Source organism: Geospiza fortis, unplaced genomic scaffold (genome assembly GCF_000277835.1).
Source record: "Geospiza fortis unplaced genomic scaffold, GeoFor_1.0 scaffold319, whole genome shotgun sequence".
NCBI classification, from domain to species: Eukaryota; Metazoa; Chordata; class Aves; order Passeriformes; family Thraupidae; genus Geospiza; species Geospiza fortis.
This window is the reverse complement of record NW_005054576.1, coordinates 188,848-213,885: the sequence shown is the minus strand read 5'-3', so window position 1 is coordinate 213,885 and position 25,038 is coordinate 188,848. Positions and strand designations below refer to the sequence as shown.

Below are 25,038 nucleotides of genomic sequence, written 5' to 3'. Positions count from 1 at the left end.
GGTGGGGAAAGCTCTGGTTAAAGGAAAGAGATTCCCAGGGAACTCCTGGGCTGCTGCAGTTCCTGAAGGGCCATTAATGAAACTCCCAGTTTTCATTAATGACCTCAGCACAGAACGAGGAGGAGAGCTCAGAAAGGTCCCACTGAAGTTTGTAGGGAACCTTTAACAGAAAACAGGACCAGGCTGTGAGAGAGGGAAAACTCCAAGAATTGGAGTGAGAAAACCAAGATGAAATTTAATAGCACAAAATGAAGGCCAGGATGGGGCTAATACTGAGAATTTCTGCTGTGGGCTGGCAGCTGCTGCAAAGGACAGAGGTGAAGGGTTCAGGTTTATTAGTCCATCCCAGGAGAGTCACAAATGTGACATGGCCATGAAAAAGGGTAAATGCAAGCCCAGAAAGTATCAGGTAATTCCTTCTGAGATGAGCTATCACACTCTACATTGGGCCTGGCAAGATTTCATCTGAACTACTTGTAAATTGTGGGTAATTTCAGTTCAAGTAAGAGATTCTGAAGGGTAAAATAAGGCAGGAGGAGCTGTCTTGTAAGGGGAAACTAAATATCTCGGCTTGTTTAGCCTGGCAAAAAAGAAAGCCAAAGGGAGAATTTGATTATTCTACATAAACACCACAGGGAAAATACCAACAAAAGGGAAAATGTATTTATGCCCAAACATGATGTTAGGAATAAATGTGTGCAGGCCAGCAGTGAATATGTGTAGGCTGGAAATTAGGGTGTTTCTGGCCATCAGAGACAGTGGGGGCTTGAACAGCATCTATTGGGAACAGCAGGGGCAAAAGTCTCTGCAATTTGAAATCTTACAGTTTTTGGAGGCACATTATAAACACTGTTGGTAACTGCAGCTGGGTTCTGGCCACGTGAGCCCTGAGGGCACTTCCATTTCTAGGTGGGAATTATGGAATACAGCCTTGGTGCTTGCTGGGTGTGAAGCAATTCCCACCCAGATCCCCTGAATAGGATGGAAATTGTATGGGACAAAAAAAAAAAATCCTCTGCCAATTATTAAAGAAGCCCCAGGATTTTAAGATCTGCTTGAGTTCAGAGAAAGCCCTGGAGGTCACACCTGCAGAGGTTTTTATTGTAACTATTCCTCAGCAAAACCTGAATGGAGAACCTGCCCCATCCTCCATCTCTCCACTCCCCTGCTCCTCACACACACCAAACCCAGTTTCTGGGTGCAGGAAAGCAACTTCAGTAGGACAAAAATTGCTTCAAGCAGGGAGGATCTTAGAGTCAGTATTGTAGGCAGAATGAAAAGCATGGTCTTTGCCATGTCACTCAAATTTTTGGATGGTGGTGTCAGGAGAGAAGGATAATTCCCCTCACCTCTTACTTCCTTGCCTCCTCTTATCCCTTTATTTTTAAAGTAATTTAATTACTAATTTATTAATTCTTGAAGTACCACGAGCTCTGATGGCCAAGCCAGGCCAGACACAGGAGGAGTCTCCAACAGATCCAGCCTTGGTTTTACAGCCCCAGCTAAACCAGGGGCCAAGAGCAGGAATTCTGCAACTGTCAGATCCTTCAGAGTGGCAAAAAAAAGTGGGGTCAAACACAAGGGGTGAAAGGGGAATTGAAATGTGCCTGTGGATTTGTGACCAGCAGGCACAGAGAACAAGGCACAGGCACACTGCAGGCAGGATGGAAATTGGGGAATTTTGCTTCTGAGACCTAAAGGAACAAAGGCTTTTCCACCAGAGAACAGCCCAGAAATGAAGGGCATCTGTGGGATCATTAGTGGGTGATCTGAGTCAGGTCCTGTTGGGCTTTCAGCCTCACATTTGACACAATCCAAGGGTTTTAATTCAGCTGCTGAGTCACCCTCAACTTCACAGAGCTGTCACTTGCTGGGGGTCTCCCACAGCTCTCTCTGGAGCAGATTTTAAAGTCTCATTAACTTCAGTGGATAAAGAATCATAGCATGAATATCTAAAGATTTTGCAATTATCACTTGCAAAAGTGCTCTTGGCTTTGGGCTTCCACAGAGCCCAAATTTTTCCATCCAGTGAAGAAATAAAAAAGCCTGAGGTGCAGTCTGCAGTTTTGAGCAATGAATTAAAGCTCTTCTTTTCCATGGGCATGTTCCACGTGCAGCTACTGGACCAGGGCTCCAGATCAGCAGGAGGAACCTTGTCCCCAAACCCTGGTCCCCAAACACAAAGACACAAGCCAACCACCAGGGAATAATCCTGGGTGGCATTCCAAGCACCAGAACTCACTCTGACCACTCAGCACTAACTCTAACCACTGGTTTTTGCCAAGCCTGTGCCAAATAAGCAGTTTAAGGAATATTTAAGGAGTGCAATGAAGGAGATTTATGGCTGTTTAATGAAGCTCTTCCCCAGGAGCCTGGGAGCAGGCAGGGAACAGTTGTCTGAGGAACTTAAAAAAGGATGGTGGAAAACAGAACCAGCAGAAGCAGAAATTAGGCTTGGATTTGAATGAAAAATGACAGGTAGGGGAAGCAAGGACGTGAAATATCTTCAAAGCAAAGGCAGTAAAGCTTGCAGATGCAAGAGATGAGTCATTTGAAAGACATAAAAACTGCATAAATCAAAATATTCAAAATATAGTAACCATTTTATGGGTCAGAATGTCAAGTCAGGATGGGATGTTGTTGTTGAAGCTGACTGGGAAGAGAGAGCTGACTGCCTGACTAGAAAAGTGTTATCTTACAGCCAGCCATCAAAAATGAAAGGAAAAACAAACCTAGACATTAATACAGGCAGGCAAAGGCAGGCTGGAAGCAGAAAAGCAGATCTGAGTTCCACCTGACTAAACAGGACAACCTGTGGGTAAGACCAACCACAGAAAAGGTACAGCAACAAAAAAAGGCAAAGGAAATGAAGGATAACACATTCCAAGCACAAAAAAGAGAGGAGGAGGGAGGAGAACTCTCTCAGGCTGAATGGCCAGGAGAGAAGAGACGCCAGAGTGAGGTGGGAGACGTTTCTAAGGAGAAAATAAAGGCTGCACTGAGCTCTGCTAATGTAAATCAGGGGATTTGTCAGCACTGGTTCTGGCTTTGTGTGAGGGAAGTTGGTAGAAGATGGGAAAGAAAAGTTTTGGTGGAATGTCAAAAGGTGAGGTCCAACTCAGAGAGAGACCCCAGGCAATTCTGCAGTGAGCTGGGAGCTGGGGCAGGGCTGAGCAGCAGAAGCAAACAGGTTCTATTTCACTTCAACAGGTTCTATTTCATTTAACCAGGTTGTATTTCATTTAACCAGGCTGTAGTTCATTTAACCAGCTTGTATTTCACTTACTTCTTGTGAGGCTACAGCCCATTGAACCCAGGGGGAATAGTCAGGGAAAAAGGAACACAGAGGTCAGAGATTGGATAATGTGGGGTCACCAAAATGAGCTGAGGGTGGGAAGAAGGACAGAATTCAAAACTCAGTCCCTGAAACACAGAAGGAAGTTGGAAAGGTCAGATAGAAGCCAGGAAACGGAGCCAAGATGAAAACTCCATAATTATGATGGCTGTTTTCCTAATTCTTCTCCGCAGTATTTTCTGATAATTTCATTTGGTGTCAGGCTGTGCCTTGTACACTGACACTCTCCTGACTGGGCTGTGTCCTGAAGAACACAAAATGGAGTATTTGAAGAGCACAGAGCCCTGAGTGAAGTGTCAGCTGCAGGCGCCGAGTGATCCGCACCATTGTTCAGCTGTAATTAAACTGGAGGCACTTTATTTGCTCAGACACTACTGTTTAATTTTATCTGTTTGCTCCAGAAGGTGTTTTCCATTTTCCCATCTTTCTCCTGTGAGCAGACAATGCCTAACCAATTTCCAGGAAGCAGTCTTTTTTTATAATTTTTTTTTTTAAGTGAAAGGCAGATGCTGAGAAGAAAATATTTAAAGCGTAAAGGTTTGCACAATCCCTGGAAGAGCCATTCCAGCCTGATGCCTTGGGACTGTTAAAAACTCTCTCCAAACAAAGGCTGCTGTGAGTGTAAATCTCATTATCATACAACAGGCCTGCCTGACCTGCCTTTGCTCCTCGCTGAAGTGATTGAAATATAGACAAGGTCCAGCAGTAAAAGTAAATTTCCATTAGTCTGACAGGCCAGGATCTGAATCACTGCAAGTTTTGGGAAGGAAATTTCACTCTACCACAGCATCAGCCTGCACTGAGCGGAGCCACGCTGAGCCAACCCTTTGGTTTTCAAAAGCTGGAAGAATCCAGGTAGAACTTTGAGCTGGGAAAGGGACTGGGGATGTCAGGAGGGGGCCCTGGTCAGGATTTTACTGCAGCAGTCAGTCTTTTATGAGACTTTCAGGTTTGCTTCACACACAAATCCCAGCCCTGCAGCACATCTAGCAATTACTGTTTTTTCCAGGGTGGATTTCGTCATTCCATTTCAGGCTAACATGGTTTTGACAAATAACAAGCCACTGCAAGGTTTCTAGGAGCTATAAAATGCCCTTTTCAATTGCCACTTGAGCCTGCACAGAACCCCAGGGCTGGTGGCAGCCCATATTAAACAAATGCCCTTTCCTTGCAGTACAGAAACTCCTATATTCAGAAACCCTAAACTACTGAAAAGGGAACATTAAGCAGCAAATACTCCCACACCAGGGAGCCCCATCCATCATGTCTGAAATCTGTCTTGCACAACCCACTCAGCAGAAGGGGAAGCTGTATCCATTTTTTACCAGGACTATGCAGTTCCCTTAAAAAGAAGGAGCAAGATCCTTTTTTTGGAGGATGATTTGCACATCTTGGAGCTGGGGAATGGCATCCTGTTAACAATCTTGAAGCACAGCCTTGTTCCCAGGAGTCTTTTCAGTAGGATCACCACAGACCAAGCAGCTTTTTCAACAAGTTGTGAAGAGCAGTTATGGAACCAGGGAAATCCCAGAAGGGATTGGGTTGGGAGGAGCCTTGAATCTCACCCAGTGCCACCCCCTGCCACAGGCAGTGACACCTTCCATCATCCCAGGTTGCTCCAAGCCCCATCCAGCCTGGCCTTGGACACTTCCAGGGATCCAGGGGCAGCCACAGCTTCTCTGGGAATTCTATTCCAGGGCCTCTCCACCCTCATAGGGAAGAATTTGTCCCCAGTATCCCATCCAACCCTGCCCTGTGGCAATGGGAGCTATTCCTCCTTGTCCTGGCGCTCCACTCCTTGTCCAAAGTCCCTCTCCAGCTTCCCTGGAATCCCCTTCAGGCGCTGAAAGGTCACTCCAGAGCCTTCTCAGGCTGAACAATCAGCCTGAAGTACTCCTGGATATGGACAATCACAAGATATTTCTCCTCCCTGAGCATGGATAGCTCTGAAATTATGACTGCTGTGTGAATATAATTGGATTTTATTTGTTAGGGCAGGAGAAAAAAGGCCATTTCTGTCCTTTTTCCAGATTTCTGCTGGACCTCTCCAAGTTAAAGGGAGTGCAATAGAAACCAGCTGCTTTTCCCAGGTTGGTGATGCCACATTCCCTGCAGAGCATCCTCCCTCCCAGCAGCTTTGGGAAGGGCAGGGAGAGCTGGAATCCAGTCCCTTCAGAGGCTGACACAAGGGACAGGCTCTCACACAAAGGCTCCACCTCAGAGTTCAGGTGGAAACCCAAAGCTCCAGTGGGATTTGAATAATCAGTGAGCCCCTGGCTGGCTCCCTGCACTCTGAACTCAGGATTGGTTTCATGCTGGTGAATTGAAGCCAAGTTTCACCAGTCTTAGGTTTAATAGGATCCAATAAATATGTAAATTTCCCAAACAATTAAATATACATGCCAAGATGGAGCTGCAGCCAAGCATATTTTGTAATTAAAGCCCTCTCCTTGTCTCCAAGCAGTGGGCTGGGCAGCTCCTCACAGAAATGCTGTGAAAAATGGTGGCACTGGGTGTTGTGGGCTGGCTGAGGGATTTGTTACTGGGTGGGTCCCAGTTCTGCACTTCATATTTGGCTCAACTGAAGGATGCTTCCTCCTTCTACACTCCAATGAAAAGTCACTCAATATTCCAGTTTCTAAAGGGCAGTAATGCCTGTTTGCAAAAAGCCACTGTCACCTTTGATCCAAGGACACATTTGTGCTGATTGGATTGTCAAAAAAATATTTTAAGCTCATGTCTGTCAGAATATGGGTCACCCCTTGGTAATATGGGTACATTTGGATTTGACTTATGGGGTTAATAAATCATTAATAGATGTTGTGGGGATAAGTAATCCACATTTTAGATGGCTACAAGCAATCCATTAACCTGCTGGGCTCCTGCAGCCTGTAGGAATTAACCATTTATGGAAATTGTTGGAATACAAATAAGCCTTTTCATTGCTTCTTTACCATGACTGAAAACTGATCCTCAATGGGAAGGGTATTTCTAACAGCAGGTGAATTTGGGGAAGGAAAGAGACAACTCATGGCTACTAACTCTGGATTCTCTGGATCCTTTCCATGGTCCTGGGGCATTAATTCAAACTGCTCTGCCTAAAACTTCCTCATCTCTAAACTGGAGGTGACTGGTTACTTCACACATGACAGAGATCACTGTTAGTCTTGTGGGATGGGATTTTCTTGCAAAGGACAACTCACCTGAGCACAGTTTTTGCCTGCTCACAATCACACAATCATGGAATGGTTTGGGCTGGAAGGAACTTTAAAGCTCATCCCACTCCAATCCTGACATCTTCCTCTGTCCCAGGTTGCTCCAGCCTGGCCTTGGACACTTCCAGGGATCCAGGGGCAGCCACAGCTTCTCTGGGAATTCCAGCCCAGCCCCTCCCCACCCTCCCAGCCAGGAACTCCTTCCCAAGATGCCGCCCTAAGGGGATCCCCTTTCCCAGTGGGAAGCCATTCCCTGTGTCCTGTTCCTCCATGCCTTATCCCAAGTCCTTCTTCAGCTCTCCTGGAGTCCCTTTAGGCACTGGAAGGGGCACTGAGGTCTCTTCTCCAGGCTGAACAGCTCTTTCAGCCAGCCAATGTTTTTTTTTTAGCTCCCATTAGTTTACAGAGTGAAATTATCTCTCAAAAATGCTTCTTTCCTAGCTCTCCAGTTGACAGAATGTGCTTTACATGATGACAGTCAACTGTAAATTCCAGCCACAAGACATCTTAAGGACAAATACCTTTAGTTCTGAGGCTGCACCTCCAGTCCTGAGGACACTTCTGGGTCCTTCATGACAAGGACATTGAGAGGCTGGAGTATGTCCAGGGAAGGAAACAGAGCTGGGGAAGGGGCTGGAGCACCAGGAGGGGCTGAGGGAGCTGGGAGAAGGGCTGAGCCTGGAGAAAAGGAGGCTCAAGGGGACCTTGTGGCTCTTTACAACTCCCTGACAGGAGGGGACAGCCAGGGGAAATTGAGCTCTGGTCCCAGGTAACAGAGACAGGATGAGAGGAAACAGCCTCAAGCTGTGCCAGGGGAGGCTCGAGGTTGGACATCAGGAAGGATTTCTCCATGGGAAGGGTGGTGGAGGAATCCCCATCCCTGGAAGTGGCACTCGAGGCCAACCACAGCGGTGGCGCTGGCTGACAGCTCAACTCGATGACCCTAAAGACCTTTTCCAACCACAACAACTCTGCCATTCCACCCCTTCCCAGAGGCTGCTGAGCTGGAATTTGGCTGTGTGTGAGCAGGAACCCCCCCTGCAGGGACTCACGTCGGGCATGATCTCGATCTTCTCGTAGCGGCGCTTGTAGGGCAGCGTGAGCACCTCGGCGCGGCGGTAGGACATGGCCGGGGGCTGGCAGTCGATCATCAGGTCCGTGCGGTGGGACTGCGTGGGAGGGGGCTGTGTGTACTGCTCAGGGCACACCACGTGCAGGGGCTGCAAGAAAACAGGGTGGAATTCCCATCAGCATTGCCAGGAACTGCTCCAGGAGCTCGAGATGCGTGCAGTGGTGACCTACCCGGAATTTATGTCCTATTGCCACTTATTGGAATTTATGTCTTGCCATTGTGGCAAGATATCATGCTTGCCACAAGGAGAAAAAGATCAAAATATGAAATAGGTTTTTCTCCCAAATCCTTGTCAGATATACTGGAAGGAAATGGTAGCAGTGGTGGAGACCATCCCAATGTCAACATGTGGGGCTGCAGAAAGCTCAATAATCAAGGCTGCAAAAACAACTCCTGGAGTTTTGCAGCAATATGTTAAGAAAGCATAAACAGGCTAATTGCCACTGCAGGGTTTAAGGAAGCCAAAGGAGAAGCCAGTGGTTCTGCAAGCTGCCCTGGAGACAGCACAACACCTCAGCAGTAACGTGAAGGAGATGTTTATGCAAAGGGCAGGCAGGGGCAGCTCTGTGAGTTTGCAGTGACAAGCCAGGTTGCAGAACAATGAGATAAAGAGATGCAGGCATTGTTAGGAGGTTTGGAATAATTATTTCAGAGTTCAGCAAGATAGAACACAGGGAAATACTCAGCCAGGAAAAAAATCTGGTTATTATTTTAATTATGTCATGAGTCAGAAAGCAAATTTTAGTAGAAGCAAATGGGATGGGCAACTAAAGCACAAAGAGTCGAGGGGGAACAGCAGATACTCCAAGAACCTTCTTTTTCTTAGGTGTCTTCTAAAGCAGAGCTCCATGCTGTGTTTTCTTCATGGAGAAAAGGATTTGGGTGTTGTCTCCAATTTTGTTCAATGCAACATTTCCCCACAATACATTTATTTAATTTCAGCTGTGTGAAGAAATATAAGAAAAGGCAGCAGAAAATTGATTACCTGGACTTCTTTGAGTAATTTAGACACCTGAATGAAGTTGAGTCTGGTGTCAATGGGACAGTAAACACATTTCATTGCCAAGGGCTGATAGGGAGCCAGAGCATCCAGGTAAGAGAAATCAGGTTCTGGAAAGAGAAAATTTGAAAACACTCAAAGCCCATTAACAACAAAAATGGCTCAAGTCCTCTCTAATTCCAGTTTAGTCAGAGCTGTTGCTCAATATTAATTCTGTTACAGATTTCTCTTCCCTTCCTCCTTCCCCCACCCATTATTTTCAATTAATTTGATGAAAATTACGCCCACAATTAGTCTTACCTTAATCAAGCAACAGAGCAATACTATTTCATTTGAACACATTATTGCATGATTTTTAGAACAAATTTAATCAAGACAAAACCACCATCTCTTATTTTTAATCAGATCCTGTAAAGGAAGGCAAAATGTAGACATTTTCAGTCTTGTGAGGTGATTCAAATGGCAAGATGGTTCTCAGTATGACAAAAATGCATAATAAATATATCTAATTCCAGTTTAGTCAGAGCTGTTGCTCAATATTAATTCTGTTACAGATTTCTCTTCCCTTCCTCCTTCCCCCACCCATTATTTTCAATTAATTTGATGAAAATTACGCCCACAATTAGTCTTACCTTAATCAAGCAACAGAGCAATACTATTTCATTTGAACACATTATTGCATGATTTTTAGAACAAATTTAATCAAGACAAAACCACCATCTCTTATTTTTAATCAGATCCTGTAAAGGAAGGCAAAATGTAGACATTTTCAGTCTTGTGAGGTGATTCAAATGGCAAGATGGTTCTCAGTATGACAAAAATGCAGCACAAATATAAATATATATATATGTATATATATTTATTCTTTTGAATCTAAGAGTCAGGTTTAGACTGATGGGAAACCAAGGGTTCTTTTATTACTGGATTAGAGGTTTGCCATGGAAAAGTCAGGCACTGAATGGGCTTTTACTCCCACAGAGAGTAATAAAACATTGAGAATACTACAGAGAAAGATTGTGGGGTTTTTTTGGTGAATGACAACTGTAGATCTCAGGTGACACAGTGTAGGATACAGGTAACCTCTTGATTCTGGGGGTCACCAACTAATGTGGAAAAGATTATGCCATCCCTATCTCCCTGATAATTGTGGGATAGATGGGACAAAGGGAATGCTGGAAAAAAAAGGAACTGGTATGAGTTTGATAAGTACAGAATGGGAAAGGAGAAGGGGATGCATGAAAGTCTCATCTGCTGGATTATCCTGAACCACAGGGCCCCAGAGGACACCAGGCAGAGCAAAGTGCAGTTCAAGCCTGGCTGGAACACAGCAGGAGGAATTCTCTGGGACCTGCTTTACTTGAAAGGATGAAATTAAAGGAAACTGAAATTCAAAGCCTCCAGTCCAGATTTAAAGAGTCATCTAAGATGTTCTGAAATGGCAGCAGAGCAGAGCACTGGTTGGATTTCTCATGCAGACAGCAAGAAAAAATCTCCTTCAAACCTTACCAGGGGAAGTTCAGCACCAGTGTGACATCCAACAAAAAGACAAGTTAATTGCTCACCTAAAAACCTAAAAACCTCCAAATCTGCTGCTGGCTAAGCAGCACTGAGCACCACGTGGGCATATTTACCCTGAGAGAGCAGAACATGGCACCAGGCAACGATACAAATGTTTGGAACTGTCAAAGGGACAATTTCCCAAAGTTTAAAGCAATTGTCAGAGTAGCTGCCTGGGAACATGACAGTGAGAAATATTAACAAAAAATGAGCGTTGTACAAGGACATGTACATGAAGACATGAATCCACAAACATGAAGTAAAATTACACTGGGCAAAAAGCCACGGTATTAAAAGCAGATGTGGTGGTGGCAATGAAACAAAGCCTAAAAATATCGATGTAAAAATGGCATTTTATGCCAGTTAAGTTTAACAGCCATGAATAGAAATGCAAAAATAGGAGTACTGAGAAAGTTGGTAGTTGAAGAATCATCAGTTAGGGTTAAATGACAAGGCATTTAAAAAGTCATTAGGGGAAAACAGAAAGTTTAAGTCAGGCAGAGGTTCTCTGGCAGAGATGTGCTGTGAAATTGTAAAAATGAAGTTTAAAAGTTACCAGAAGGGAGGTTTTCCATCCCATCTGGGGTTGTGGAGGACACAGAGATTTGAGGCAGCACCTATTCAGCATTTCTCAATCAGGAGGTTCAGAGAATGTACAGACATGGAGTTCTGGTCTAGGAATTCCATATAAAATCCAGTCCAAAGCCTCTCTGAACACCTAGTAAGGACACGAGAGCCTTGGAAAAGGGAGGAATTCTAGGGAAGGAATCCAAACACAGGACTGGGGAGATTTAGAATGTTAAAAACACAACTTGAGCTGGGCTCACTGGGAACTCATGTGACACACAGGAGCTGCTGTTTTGAAACCACCCAAAATCCCAAAGTCACCTGTCTGGAGGCAGCAAGTGCTTGTCAAGGGCACATATTGACTTTTCCTGACAGAATTACAGGTCTTTAGCTTCTCCCCCAAGACTCCTGATTTACTGCTGCATGACACTGAGTTATAAAACCTTCCACTGCACAGCAGTGACGTGCATGAGCTGGTTTTAACATCTCCCAGGGAGCTGGTTTTTAAAGGAGAGTTCTTTATACCATGTCTTCTCCTAGAGTTTCTTTGTGGCTCAGTGGTATTCAATGTTTTGAATCAATAATCTCCTCAATACTGCTCCAGCAGTGATGTCTGCAGCTGACACCAGCCAGCAGAGTAGCACCACAGTTCCCTCACAGCCAGGTCCTGGCTGCTGGCTGCTTTAATTTATATTCTTGTCATTATTTTTTTACATTACAGATTGGAAAGGTGGAGATTGACTGGTTCCTGTGGACTGAACAAGCAGTGTTCATTAACAATGCAGGATGGTCTGGAGTTTAAAGGTTCTAATCACCAGAAACCAGGAGTTTTTCACAGGAAAATCTACAACATCATCTGCTCTCACACACTGCTCCAATGAACTGGGGTTCTTTCAGATCCACAGGAGATTTTAGCTTAAAACAGAAAAGTAATTAAATAATGGAAATCAGTGGCATCACTGGGGGTGCTTCAGACTTTCAAAGGTACTAAGAACAGGAGAATTTAATCTGCTAAGAATTTCTATAGACATGGAATCATTTAGGCTGGGAAAAAAATCTCTAAGGTCATCAACTGCCAAACCCAAATTCTGTGTTTTGTTCCAGCTGAGACAACCATTAGGAAATAGGTCTGGGACTAGACAGTCATAAGGCAGTAGGACTTATGGATAGTCCACAAAAGCCATGGATAGAAAGAATTTAGGAAAAAACCCCCACAAGCATCTGGAATCACTGAGCACTCCAAGGTCACCCAACTAAAGCAGCTCTCAACTGGAGTTTCACTAAGTACAAAGTGGGAATGAATCTCCATGACCTGCTGCACCCCCAGGTTGTCAGGAGTGACATTTCCATGCCTTGACAAGCTGCCAGGGCCAGCCTCTGACAGAAGTGCTCGATTGCCTCAGCTCACTGAAGGATTGGGATCTCACACAGAAAGGTCAAGTGCCTCTCCTTACAGAAGACACAGAGGAAGAGTTCCTGCCCTTAAAGGCCAGTTCCTGACACCCTGGGCAGCACATTCACAACGTGATTAATGCCACTGCTTCCCCTGGGATTCATGGAACACACGCCTCAGCAAAGGCACTGCAAACTCTGGCTTAATTGAAGTCCTGACTGGAGTAAAATTCACTGTTTTCAGACAATGCATATCCAATTTTACCCAATTACTGTAATTAGGGCATGTCTCCAGAACTGCCTCAAAGGTCAGGAGGGATGGGCCCTGCAGCAGCTGTACCTTTAGTGCTGTGGTACCTTGCACCATTTCCCAGCACAGAAACAGTCTGGATTTAAGTTCCTTGCAGGAACTCTCTTGTATCTCCCCTCCCATTGAACAGGGTTAATTATACACTAAAAATATCCCCAAATTGGTTTAACAGTATCATGACACTGTCACACTTTTTGGTGGCAATATTGTGAAAGGGACTTGCTTGTCACTAGCCTCGAGTCTACAGTTAAAAAAGGAAAGAAAAAGGAAATAACCCTTTCCCAGCCCTCTTTTCTTCAGGTTTTGTGCTTTCCAGCAGCTTTCCTATTCACTAAAAACTGGAGGAAAATAAACTTAACAGTGAGACTCCACTGCACCCTTGCTGTGGGAGCAGGTTTGATTTGTTCCTCAGGGCTCTCCTCCCCCGTTGTAATTACTTGGTCCAAAAATCCACACCTTTTTTACCTGGCTAAGTCATACAGAGCACACTTTCCATTACCTCAGAGCTCCTTAGACACAAAATCAGCAGTAAGGACCGAAAGGATGATTGTCTGCCTTCTCAGATCAGGACAACGCCCACTGCAGGGCTCTGTCAGGGTGACACATCAGGTACAAACACACCTGCACAGAACCTCAGCTCCAGGGAAGGCCTTGAAGGATTTTTAATCAGGGTCAGCACTAGAAGCAGATGGAGAGAAGTGGAGGAACTTAAAAGACCTGCTGAGCACTGAGAAAGGAAACAGCTCCCCTGGGGAATGAGCCAGAGCTGTACCTTCAGCTACAAATGTGTCTGCCAGGCAAAAACCACCTGAACAAAGCTCAGCCCAAAGGCAGGAAGAGCTCAGATCCCTGTGCCAGGTCTGTGTGGGGCGCACACTTCTGGGACAGCAGAGAGGACAGAAACCTCTTCAGAAACACTGAAAGATGAAAAGGCAGGAAAAGGGATGAGGAAAAGTTTCTTCCTGGAACAATTTCTTCCTTTCTGACCAGCATCCATTAGGTCTTGCCTGGGTTTAACTTGCAGCCAGCTGCTTTTAATTCAAAAATTAATTTCCTGTAGGCATTTTACTGCTGTGCATAACAAAGATTTTGCTCAGACGTGGCAGGAATAGACTCTGCATGGCAAAGGTTGACTCTGCAGGGCTACACTGAATTAAATGGCACAATAATTACATTTGTCCCTGCAGTCAGTCCTGGGGCCTTAATTTAGATAAGCTCCTACTGAAGTGAAAAACTTCTGTCCCAGAACAAATGAGCAAAGCCCCAAGGATGTGGCCACACTTAACCAGAGTGCATGAACTGTTAATCTGATAATGATATCAGCATTTTACTTACCTGTGAATATAACAGTGTTCAAGCTGGATTTTCCCCACAGCTCCATGAAATGCACCACATCCCCAAATCTGAGAGAGGGATGTCCAGTGAACACAACACAGGGCTGCTTGAAGTCATTGCTGAAGTCTCCATGGATGCTGGGATAATGTTTCAATTTGTTTGTCTGAATGAGCTGAAAGAAAAAGAAAAAATCCAGACAGTGCAACTTTTCATGCCTCTGTGCTTGAGTGTGTTAATTTACATGAGATTATAAATGTTCTACAATTTATTCCTAACTCATCAGAGAGTCCCTTAGATTTTTCCAACAAATTTAGTCATGACTGTCATAAATGTTATGGAAAGGAAGTCAGAACATGGGGCCTCCAAGTCCCTGCTCTCACTTCTTTGGTACCAGCAGGGTGGTGACTGGGAGGAAATTCTGCAAACACTCCCTGCTTGGACTTCCCTGGTGTGAGCAGAGTGCTCAGCTGCCAAATTCACAATAAGCTCCTTTTTTCCTATTTGCCGTGTCTGCAAAGAGCTCTGGGCTCATGTTTAACCTGCTTTTCTTGCATCACAGCAGTACCAGGCACTTTTGCCTTCAGCAGAATGTTGTTGAGCTTCCCTGGTCTAAAGGGTTCACACGAAGTCAAAGCTGCTGAAAAAGAACAGACTGACTTTCCTTTCCTTAACTGTCTCTGAAACCAGCAATAAACATGAACTAAGAGCAATAAGATGTTTTGCAGACACAGTGCAATCAGCTCTGCAGGTGGAACAGATTTCTTTACTAAGATGGAGAAGTTTATTTATCAAGGCACTTTTCAAAGAGTTTTGCTTTATTTCTCCTGCCACTGTTTTCTAATCTGCAAAACAAGGTGCAACTTAAAAAGCAATTTAACAACCAGGCTGTGAAGCACTTTCATGCAATATTTTTCAAGTTTTTCCTTGGCAGGTAGATGCTTCCATCTCCAGCATGAAAATAACTGTAAATACAGTTTAAAAAGCAAGGAATTTAACACATGAAATCACAGACTGAATAGATGAGAGAAAGATCATGGAGATAAAGAGTGTGAGGGAGGGGGAGGGAGGGAGGGAGGGAGGGAAGGGGGTTTCCTTTGTCAGCCAATTTCAAAAGGAGGTTGGGCTGTTCAACAAATCATAGAATCCTGGAATGGTTTGGGTTGGAAAGAAACCTTAAAGCTCATCCTGTTCCACCTCCATTCCATGGGCAGGGACACCTCCCACTGTCCCAGGCTGCTCCAAGCCCCATCCAACCTGGCCTTGGACACTTCCAGGGATGGAGCAGCCACAGTTTCTCTGGAAATCTGTGCCAGGGCCTCCCCACCTTCACAGGGAAGATTTTCTCCCTCATATCTCATCTAAACCTTCCTCACTTCAGCTTAAAGCCATTTCCCCATGTCCTGTGTTACTTTTCACCATGGCTGCTCTAAGGTGCCTGCATGGAAATGAAGAGAAACTGAGAATTCTCAGCAAAGCAGAATTCAAGGTTATTACACAATTCTGTAGATGCACATGGTTCATCTCCACGTGGATCCCTGAATCATGGAGGAAGTAGAAACTGGACTACATTTTCTGCACTTTACAAGTAATAGCTAATTCCCATTTAATCTTCAAGAGGGAAATTGGAAAAAACCACCCAATAACCGCTCTGGCAGTTGATAGGCACTGAATCTCAAAAACATTCCCGCAATTATACTGGTAAAGATTTCTGATTAACACATCTGGAGTGCAGGGTTGAGAATCTAAACTTAGCTTCAGTAATAAAAACTGCAGTTTAGCAGACAATGGGTAAAACAAATTTGAATCCATAAAATACTGACATTTAAATGAACTTGTAGGAAATGGCCTCAAAAAGCTTTTTTTCTGTGTGTGTGGGTTTTTTTTGAGGGATGGCAAGTGTCTCAAAACTGAAATTGCAGAAGTGCTTTCAACTGGGTAAACTGGAAGAGGATGATTTCTATTTCAAGCATTAAATGGGATATGTGACATTCCAGGGGAAAACTTTTCCAGGGGCAAGCAGACAGGTCAGGGAAAGACATTTCTACAGCCAGCATTGACCTAAGACTCCTGAAAATCACAAACTGTTGTTCCAGCATCTTCTTTCACAGGTCCCTTCAAATTATATTTATTTGTATGCAGCATTCAGATTTTTGGGAAGATGTGAGGGCAGCACTGGATGTGGAAAGCAGTGAACAGCTCATTTCCCTGCCATACCTCCACAAACATTCACTGCTCAGCAACATAAAAGCTGTATTTTCTTCAAAGCCTTATGGAAGCTTCAAATCCCCTCCTATTGCTTTGTAAAGAGACACAGGAGCTCTAATCCAGTTTTCAGGAGCTCGTTGGTGATGATTCTTTTTTCATCTTTTCTTTTTATCTTGCCAGATCTTTTCTGCTAAGTCTGGTGAGGCTTCAGAGCTCAGCTCACAATCCCTGACTCTCACAGGTGGACAGAGCAGGGGTGAAAGGCTACAAAAAAAAGTTTAGAGACATTCTACTCACTCCAGAGAGAAAGCAGCTGCTGGATTTTAGTGTCTACAGTAAAGTCTCTTCTAATCACCCCATCAAAAATATATGGAGCTGAACTTGCAAAACAGGTCCAACAAAATTTCCCAACTCATTAAGGGGACTGAGTTTGTAATGATTTGTGCAGGTTTTTTGTATCTCCAGATGAGATGGGCTGTGTAAACTTTGCTGTGCCATGGTCAGACCTCCAGCTGGGCCAAACCCAATGCCTGGCATTGAGCCAGTCAACATTTCCACAGTGGGCTTGGTTTCTGGAAAGCACAAGCAACATTCAGAACATCTTTTTACAGAAAGAACCACTACTGACTGAAAGCTTAAGAGATAGGGGTTGGTAAAGTACTGAATCAAGAGTGAGAGCTGCATTTTTCTGAAATCCCAAATGGTTCTGTGCTTCCCTTTAAAGCTGTACACTTGATTTACAGGGTCAGCAACTGCTGCTATAAACAGGATAAATCTCCAGAGCCTTTGTGTATCCTTTGTTGAAGTGAGCCAAAATACACTGATATTTACTCTGTGTGTGTGTGTGTGTGTGTGTGTGTGCTCTGTATCCAGAATTTGGAACACATGTGGCTCCTATCAGGGAATGAGAGATGCATTTATTACTTCACCTCCCTCACTCCATCAGATCAACACTAACAGGGGCCTAATTTTATCACAGAATATCCAGAGTTGGAAGGGACTCCCATGGATCATTGAGCCCAACTCCTATATGATAATATTTATTATAAAACAAACCATAATACTCCACAATCACCTAGTTCCAGGTATTTATTTAAATGTGTTATGCAGCAACTGGTAAATGGAGGAGGGAATCAAAGATGAAGAAGACAAATGGTGGTTTTTAAGATCACAAAATCAATATTACTCCCACCCTGGCTCTTTTTTGAGTCAGAAAAAAGGGGTTTTGCAGCCATTTCTCTTAGATCTTGCTAACAGAATCCTTAATAAGAGCACAGTAAATCCAAATCCTCCCTCCACTGGCAAATACTGATCAATACAAATTACCTCTCAAATTTTATTGTTGCAGACATTTAGAGGAGTCTGGATTCACTTAGAGCCTGAAATTGTCCATGTAAAGATTGAACGGAGAGGAACAATTCAGCTACAACAATTGAGCTATTCCTTTATAAACACAAAGCCTCCACCTCCACAAAAGGCATGGGGCAGAGTGTACAATCCATGGATCCTGTTAAAATTATCAAGGAGAACCCTAATTGCTCACGTGGGGCTGTGCTGGGATGGGATATTCCCATATGGAATTTGGTAAGACACCACACATTGGTTCTGGGATACCAGAATAACAAATCTAAGCTAAAAAAATTACTGGTTTGTGCTCCACAGTATTTAGCAAGGCACTGTGGAGCTTCAATCTGAGCCTATTTAGACAGTTGATCCTTGGATATAATGGATACAGGGGCTTGGAAGTGAAAGCCACCCCCTGCCTTGCCAGCTGTGTTGACAAATATTTGGGATCTCCAGTTTTTGACTTTGCAGCCAGAGCAGCTCTTCCCTCAGAAATGCCTTTAAAAAGAAGCTCTTTTAGTTAGTGCACCACTAAAAGGCTGCAGGAGAGACTTCAACAAGAACCTGGACCCTCCATTTTTATTATTTTTAGCATGAACTGATGTTCAAATCCATCCCTACAAACCTGAAGCACTTCAGCCCACATTCCTTGCTCCTAACAGAGGGAAAGTATTCCCTATTCACTCAGACTGGATGTTAGGAAGCAAACCGCCACCACGAGAACTGTACCAGGACTGCGTAGGAGGAGGCAAGATGAACATCTACTGCTCCATTAAAGTGGAATTAAACAAGGAGGGAGAAATGTTTTAGGTTCTCTGCAGAGCTGAACATGTGCCTGGCTTTATTCAGCAGAGCAGAACAAGGAATGAGTTCAAAACGCGCGACATAAATCATAAAACGAAAATTTCCATGCAGAGAGAATGCAAAGGCTTCAAACAACTGAGTGAAGAGAGTGAGGAGAAATAAAAATAGTAATTGTAGAGACAATAAAGATGCTTTTATTTACCCTCTTGTGACAATAATAAAGGCATAGTTAAGTGAAATGCCAAATACAATCACAGCTGATTAAAGGAAGGAATTATTCTGTTCTATCCACACATCAGGCACTGCTGGAACTCATTGCTGCAAGGGACAACATCGAGGATTTGGGGGATTTTTTGCCTTTGTTTTTAAATCTTGCTGTTTATACAACCAACAGGAACATCAAATTTCAGGACCAGCAGCATGCTGGGCTGGGCTTGTTCTGTGGATAATTAGAAGCTTATTTCCTGGCCTGTCCCTCTCTGATGTATCATGCCAGGCATGTTATTAATGCTTCCTAAGAAGTAAGAGGCATGTCTGAGTAATTCCCTATTTTTCTCCAACAACTGAGCAGTTAAGCACATCTTTTCATGATGGGCAATTTCAGCACAGGTTACATTGCACAAGCCTAGCATTACTTTGAAAAAAGCCAAGCAATTCTCCACTAACAACCTCTCTGATAGAAACCATCATTCACTGTCTGCTTCTGATACTCATTAAAAATCCCCTGAAGTGCCAGTAAGCAAAGCTCCTGCCTGGGGGAGGGAGTTGTGGAGGCCCAGGATTGTGCTGGAAGGAGATTTTCCTGATGTTTCACACTGTGTGAATGAAATAGAGTGTCAGGTGTGAGATTTTGGAGATTTAACAAGGGACACAAGGCACGTGCTGAGCACTGGGGTTTGGCATGGATATCCCGTGGGATGTTCCATGGTGCACCTGGAACAGACACATTCCTCCCTCTGTGCAGGGAAGCTGAGCTGGGATCCACTGCTGGGAGGCCTTTCCTACATAATTACCCTGATCTACACATGAAGCAAGAACAGAATAGCTCTTGCAAAGCTGTTCCAATAATTTAGTAAAATCTCACAATCAACAGGACCCCAGAGAATATAAAATGTCCCAGGAATTAGAGGACAGAGTTATCACTCTATAAACACAAAAACCCATTGTATAAGATGGGTTAATTAATCCAGTCTTTGACAGCTGCATGTTTGAATTCTCATTTTTGGATGGGTTTTCACTTCAATCTGCCAGTTCCAGTGAATATTGTAAATCAGAATATGGGCTGTCAGTGAATCCAATGACACTGTGGATCAATATGGACATGCCAGAAAGCAGGGATGGAGGGCAAGACAGAAAGCACAGCCACAGCAAGGCTGCAGAGCCTCATACTCAGAGAGTTTGGAATTGATTTATCAGTGGGAATGAATTTTTTGGTTATAAAATAAGTGGTGAACAGGTGGCTTGCCCTGCAGTCCACATTATTCTTGGTAACAGATTATACATAATTCACTGCACATCCTGCTTGCAACACATTCAAGCATCTGGAAAGAGAGAGGGCTCCTGGTCAGATCCTACTTCCAACAACCTTTGAAGCACCTACAGATGATAGATATGATGGGTAGTGGCAATTTCCAGAACAACTCCCTGGATGAGATATCTCAGAGGGAAAAAAAAACCACCCAGTGTCTGTAAAAGCATTGAATTTCTGGGCTCTCAAACTTGCCATGGCCACTGTGCACGTCTCATCAAACAGTCTGGACCACAGCAACTGAAAGAGCCAAGTTTCTGCATGTCCCAAGTGGTTCAGTGGCTCACAGGAGGAGGATTTAGTTAAAATTCTCAGTCCTGTTTCTTCCTTTCTTCTCTTGTTTACTTCAGTGGGAAAGCTACCTGTTCCCAGGGGAGAATTTCCTGTCCTGCTGTGTGAGGTAACTCTGAAGGCATCAGTTTTATTTAATATCTGCTTGGCTAAAGCTTCCCCTAAAATTATTATTTTGTTGCAGGAAAATCCTCCAAATTTAGGATCCTCATTCTTCTTTGCTTCATTACAATGCTCAAGTAATTTCATTTACAACTGCCACAGACAGCACTCAGTGCTGCAAACTTTAAATTTAGATATAAAAATCTCTCTTTCAACATATCATTCCTCCTGCAGCAAACATGATGCCTGCTTCAGTGAGGGAGGAAGGAGCTGGCATGACTAAGCTGTCTCTGATAACAAGCTCTTAGTTTCACAGACTTGGAAATAAACTGCTTGGACAAAGGGAATGCTCGTGGTTGCAGCTGATAAGAGCAAACATCCCACACCAGATCTCCTTCTCTGGGGGAAGAAGTGAACCAGGCCAGCCTGTGCAAGAGATAGGCTGGAATAAACAGGGTAATTTTGGAGTTTAAGGAACACCATCACTCATTCCGCCCCCATGCTCCCAAATTCATCACAGAAAGCAAAGGAAAAAAACACTTTTATGAAAAATTAAACAAAACTTAAATAGCTGTAGAAGGGTTCATGAGAAAAATGACAGCTACACTGTGTGGACTGTGATCCAGAAAATGAACAAGACCATGGTAACTCACCTCAGCGTGGGGAAAAGGAGGTTCTGGGAGATACACCTTTGTTTGTTTGTTATGACACAACCTTTAAAAGAAAAGGAAAGCAGCCAGAGTTAGGGGTGCAGCACATCCTGCAGCATCTGCTGCCATCTACTGTTACACTCTTGGAGAAAACTGGTTTGGATCTGAGGCACCAGGTGCAAAATCACCAAATTGTCCTGTTGCTGCCTGAGTTTGTGGTTGGAGGCCCCAGACCTACAGGACACAACACCTCAGTCACAGCAGGATCACACAGAGATGGTGCAGGGCAGCTGAAGGTAATTCTGTACACACTGGAACTGAGCTCCTCTGCTGCTCAAGATAAATCTGTAAACCAGCATCCACAATGGTTCCTCATCCACATCTCAGCAGCTTTTGCAAAGCCAAATCATTTGTCAACAGAAAAATCCCACTTGCCTCATCCCACTTCTCAGCAGTGACTTGGTCCTTTTGGTTATTCTAATCCACTTTTCCTGTGCATTTTATTATTGGTAAATTGCCTCTCCCCACGGCCCAAGGCTCACAGTGACCTGGCATTTTCCATCAATCACTTATCTTTAAAACAGATATTGAGAGCTGTTGATGAGCTCTACCCAGACTCCTGATTCATCCTATTACAGCAGCTAAAAAAAGCTGCTTGTCAGAGGTCTGGGTGATGTGACAATGATCTGCAGTGACACTGTCCTGGTGGCTTTTCTGGGAAACACTGCCTGGCTCATACTTGCACTTTATTAAAAAGAAATGAGCCTGGGTCAAACTAATTTTGATAAAGTCTAAGAGATACTAAGAGCAAGGCACTTCCTTTAGCTGAGTAAGGGGTAGAACTAAAAGCTGGAATCCCTGAATATCAGCCACAGTTCTGACCCCAAACCTCTATTTTACAGATGTTCAACCTTTGCCTCCATTTCCATGTAAAACCACCAGATTTCAATCATCTTTACAATTGTCCTGAGGGATCAATTCCCACAAGATTTCCAGGACCTGTCTTTGCTTTCCTGAACTCCAGAATCTGGAGAGGAAGAAGAGAAGAGCCACCTTATTGTATTTAATATTCCAGAGCATGTCTCCATTGGTAAGAATTTGGAAAGAGTTCCAAGTGGTTGGGTTCTGCTTTCCAGGGCTCAGAATCACAGAATGGTTGGGGTTGGGAGGGACCTCCTGAGATCACCAAGTCCAAGCCCTGCTCAAGGACTCTCAGCAGAGCAGATCACCCAGGACTGTGTCCAGCTCGATTTTGATGTCTCCATAGCAAAGTCTGCATAACCTCTTTGCACAGAGGCTGCGGTGTTTCACAGAATCATGGAATGGTTTGGGTTGGAAGGGATCTGAAAGATCACCCAGTTCCAATCCCCTGCCATGGACTAGGACACCTTCCAGCATCCCAGGTTTTGCCAAGCTCCATCCAACCTGGCCTTGGACACTTCCAGGGGAGGAGCACTCACAGCTTCTCTGGGCACCCTGTGCCAGGGCTCACCATCCTCACAGGGAACAACTTCTTCCCAATATCCCATCTGACCCTGCCCTCTGGCAGTTTAAATCCCCATCCCTGATGGAATTTCACATGTTTTAATTTATTCTGCCAGTGGGCCCTGCTGAAGAGACTGAGCCCTCATCCTCATTACTTCCTATCAAATGTTTCTACACAATGATAAGATCCCCCTGAGCCTTCTGCTCTCCAGGCTGGAGAGCCCCAGCTCCCACAGCCTCCCCTCATCTCCCTGGCCTGTGCTGGCCTCATTCCAGAAATCCCCCATCCTTCTGGTACTGGGGAGACCAGAACCCCATAGAACACTGTCCATGTGCCCTCAGCAGTGCTGAGCAGAGCAGGATCTCCTCTCCTGGCTCTGCTCTGCCTCAGGCAGCCCAGGACTCTCTTGGCCTTTTCTTGCCATGGCTTAGCAAAACTAAGACTGAAAAGTCTATTTTGCTTAGCCAGGGACATCATGGTAGAATTTGGAGGGCTTAGACTTGCAAACAGGCACAGCTAAAACTCATTCAAGTCAGGAACATAATTTACTCATTAGGGTAAACACCAAAAAGCAGAGATTGAGTTTGTACATTCTATCGGAAATGATCCTTCCCTAATTATAGAATATATTCTTACACACACACACCCACACACACACCCTGGTGACTCCAGGAATGTGTTCACAATCCTAACCAGGATTATTTTAGAATCTGTCAGGTAGAGATAACCTACACCTGCCTCTTCCCACAGCTGAGGGTGCTGCCCTGGCACACCTACCACTCAGCAAAGATCTGGGAGAACTCCAGGGAGCTGTTGGCAACAGGTGAGATGAAATAAAAGGGGACATTGGAGAGTCCTGCAGAGTCAATGTACTGATAGAGGCACTCCAGCAGGTCGTAGATCACTCCAGAGGGGTAACAGGGAACCAGGACATTGCCTCCATTCCGGACCGTCATTGCTAGGGAAGAGACAACGAGAAAAATCAATTCATTGCCTTTGAATTTAAACTTCTAATAAATTCCTTTCACCCAAATTTATATAAAAAGCAGCTTTTGCATGAATTAGCACAACACATCATGCACATGAGTTGGGAAGAAGTTTGGAAGTAACAGGGAACCAGGACACTGCCTCTATTCCAGACCATCATCGCTAGGGGAGAGACAACGAGAGAAATCAATTCACTGCCTTTATATCTAAACTTCTAATAAATTTCTTTCACCCAAATTTATATAAAAAGCAGCTTTTGCATGAATTATGCACATGAGTTGGGAAGAAGTTTGGAAGCAACAGAGAACCAGGACACTGCCTCTATTCCGGACAGCCATCGCTAGGGGAGAGACAACGAGAGAAATCAATTCACTGCCTGTGAATTTAAACTTTTAATAAATTCCTTTCACCCAAATTTATGTAAAAAGCAGCTTTTGCATGAATTAGCACAACACATTATGCACATGAGTTGGGAAGAAAATACATTTATTTCCTGCTGGCTCCAGGCTCAGTGGAGTGATTCTACTCCTTTAGCTGGGGGCACATGGAAAACTCCTGACAGGAGAGGGCAGCCGTGCACTGGCACAGGAGGATAAAGGAGTGACACAAACCACCTCACCATCGAAATAAACCCTGCTCCACCTCTCAGCTGCCTCCAGAGGGGAAGGACAACAGCTCCCAGGTCTCAGCCAAAAGCACTGCACACGGTGAGCTGTTCAGTGCTTGGATTTCAGATGAAAAGCTGAAGGTGGGGTTATTTCAAACAGCACTCAGAGCCAGAAATGGGTGATGGAATGTTTGGCCTTTTTAAAAACTCTAAATGTTTCTGTCCTTTCTGTGTAACAAGAACAATTTAAAACTTGTAGACAGCATGAGACTAGATAAAAATGAGGAGAAGAAAAAGGAAATATAGGCTTACTCTGTAACTGAGACAGATCTGAGCACAACAGCAAAAGCAAGCAGAGCAAACATCGTGTTCTTTTTGGCAGAATGAATTACAAAAATACTGCACCTTCTGGGAAAGCAGAAATACTTTGTTCAGCTCAGTGAGCAATTTCACCTGTGGGGTAAAACCATCCACTGCTGTTAAATGCAGTGCAGCAGCAATAACAGCACGCACCAAGCATTCCACAGAAAGCTGTGGAAGAGCCTGAAAATACAAATACTGTATCCACCCAAATCCCTTCCTTGACTTCAATTTCCTACTGAGCTTTGCTGGGGTATGGATTTAGCATTTTAAGGGTCTTTTTGCCCCTGGTGGGGCAGAATCTTCCTCAAGGAAGATTTTTTCTGGGTGAATGTTTAAGTTTTATGGAGTTCAGGGAGATGCACAGCCTAGGAGGATTTTCCACATGCTTTTGTGGTTGTTTTACTCCTTGTAGCAGTCAGTGCCTCTGACACTGTGCTATCAACAACTGCTGATCAAAGGCCCCTTGTTTATCACTTATAATACAACTGCAGGGTAGCGGATTTATTTCTCCAGGCCATATGCAAACTATACCACCCAAATATTTGTAGAAAACGGCAACAGCTCACATTTGTCCAGAACTCGAGATGTTCCCAAACATCCCAGCAATGTGTGACATTATCCCCCTCACCTGGGCATATCTAAACTATCCCAACTGTAAACAGGATGTGAAGAGAGCAATGAGGAGGTTAAGAACAACGTTTTCAAAGCCATCTGGAGGTGGAAGTTGAGGCTGTGGCTCCAGGACCTGAATTTACACAGAGATATCACACCCCCAAAAATTCTGCAGAGGGAAGTACCTACACCCACT

At 44.3% G+C, this 25,038-nt stretch overlaps 1 protein-coding gene across 1 annotated transcript in view; it reads right to left on the bottom strand.

The window, feature by feature from the left end:
• Window positions 1-25,038, bottom strand: part of INTS9 (integrator complex subunit 9) — a 55,789-nt gene that overhangs the window by 6,174 nt on the left and 24,577 nt on the right. Inside the window, exons 9-13 of the mRNA XM_005429783.3 lie at window positions 23,051-23,231; window positions 20,791-20,851; window positions 13,864-14,035; window positions 8,688-8,812; window positions 7,623-7,790 (exon numbers count right to left, since the gene is read on the bottom strand). Of these exons, the coding sequence (XP_005429840.1) occupies window positions 7,623-7,790; window positions 8,688-8,812; window positions 13,864-14,035; window positions 20,791-20,851; window positions 23,051-23,231 (707 nt within the window). The remainder of the gene's footprint in view (window positions 1-7,622; window positions 7,791-8,687; window positions 8,813-13,863; window positions 14,036-20,790; window positions 20,852-23,050; window positions 23,232-25,038) is intronic.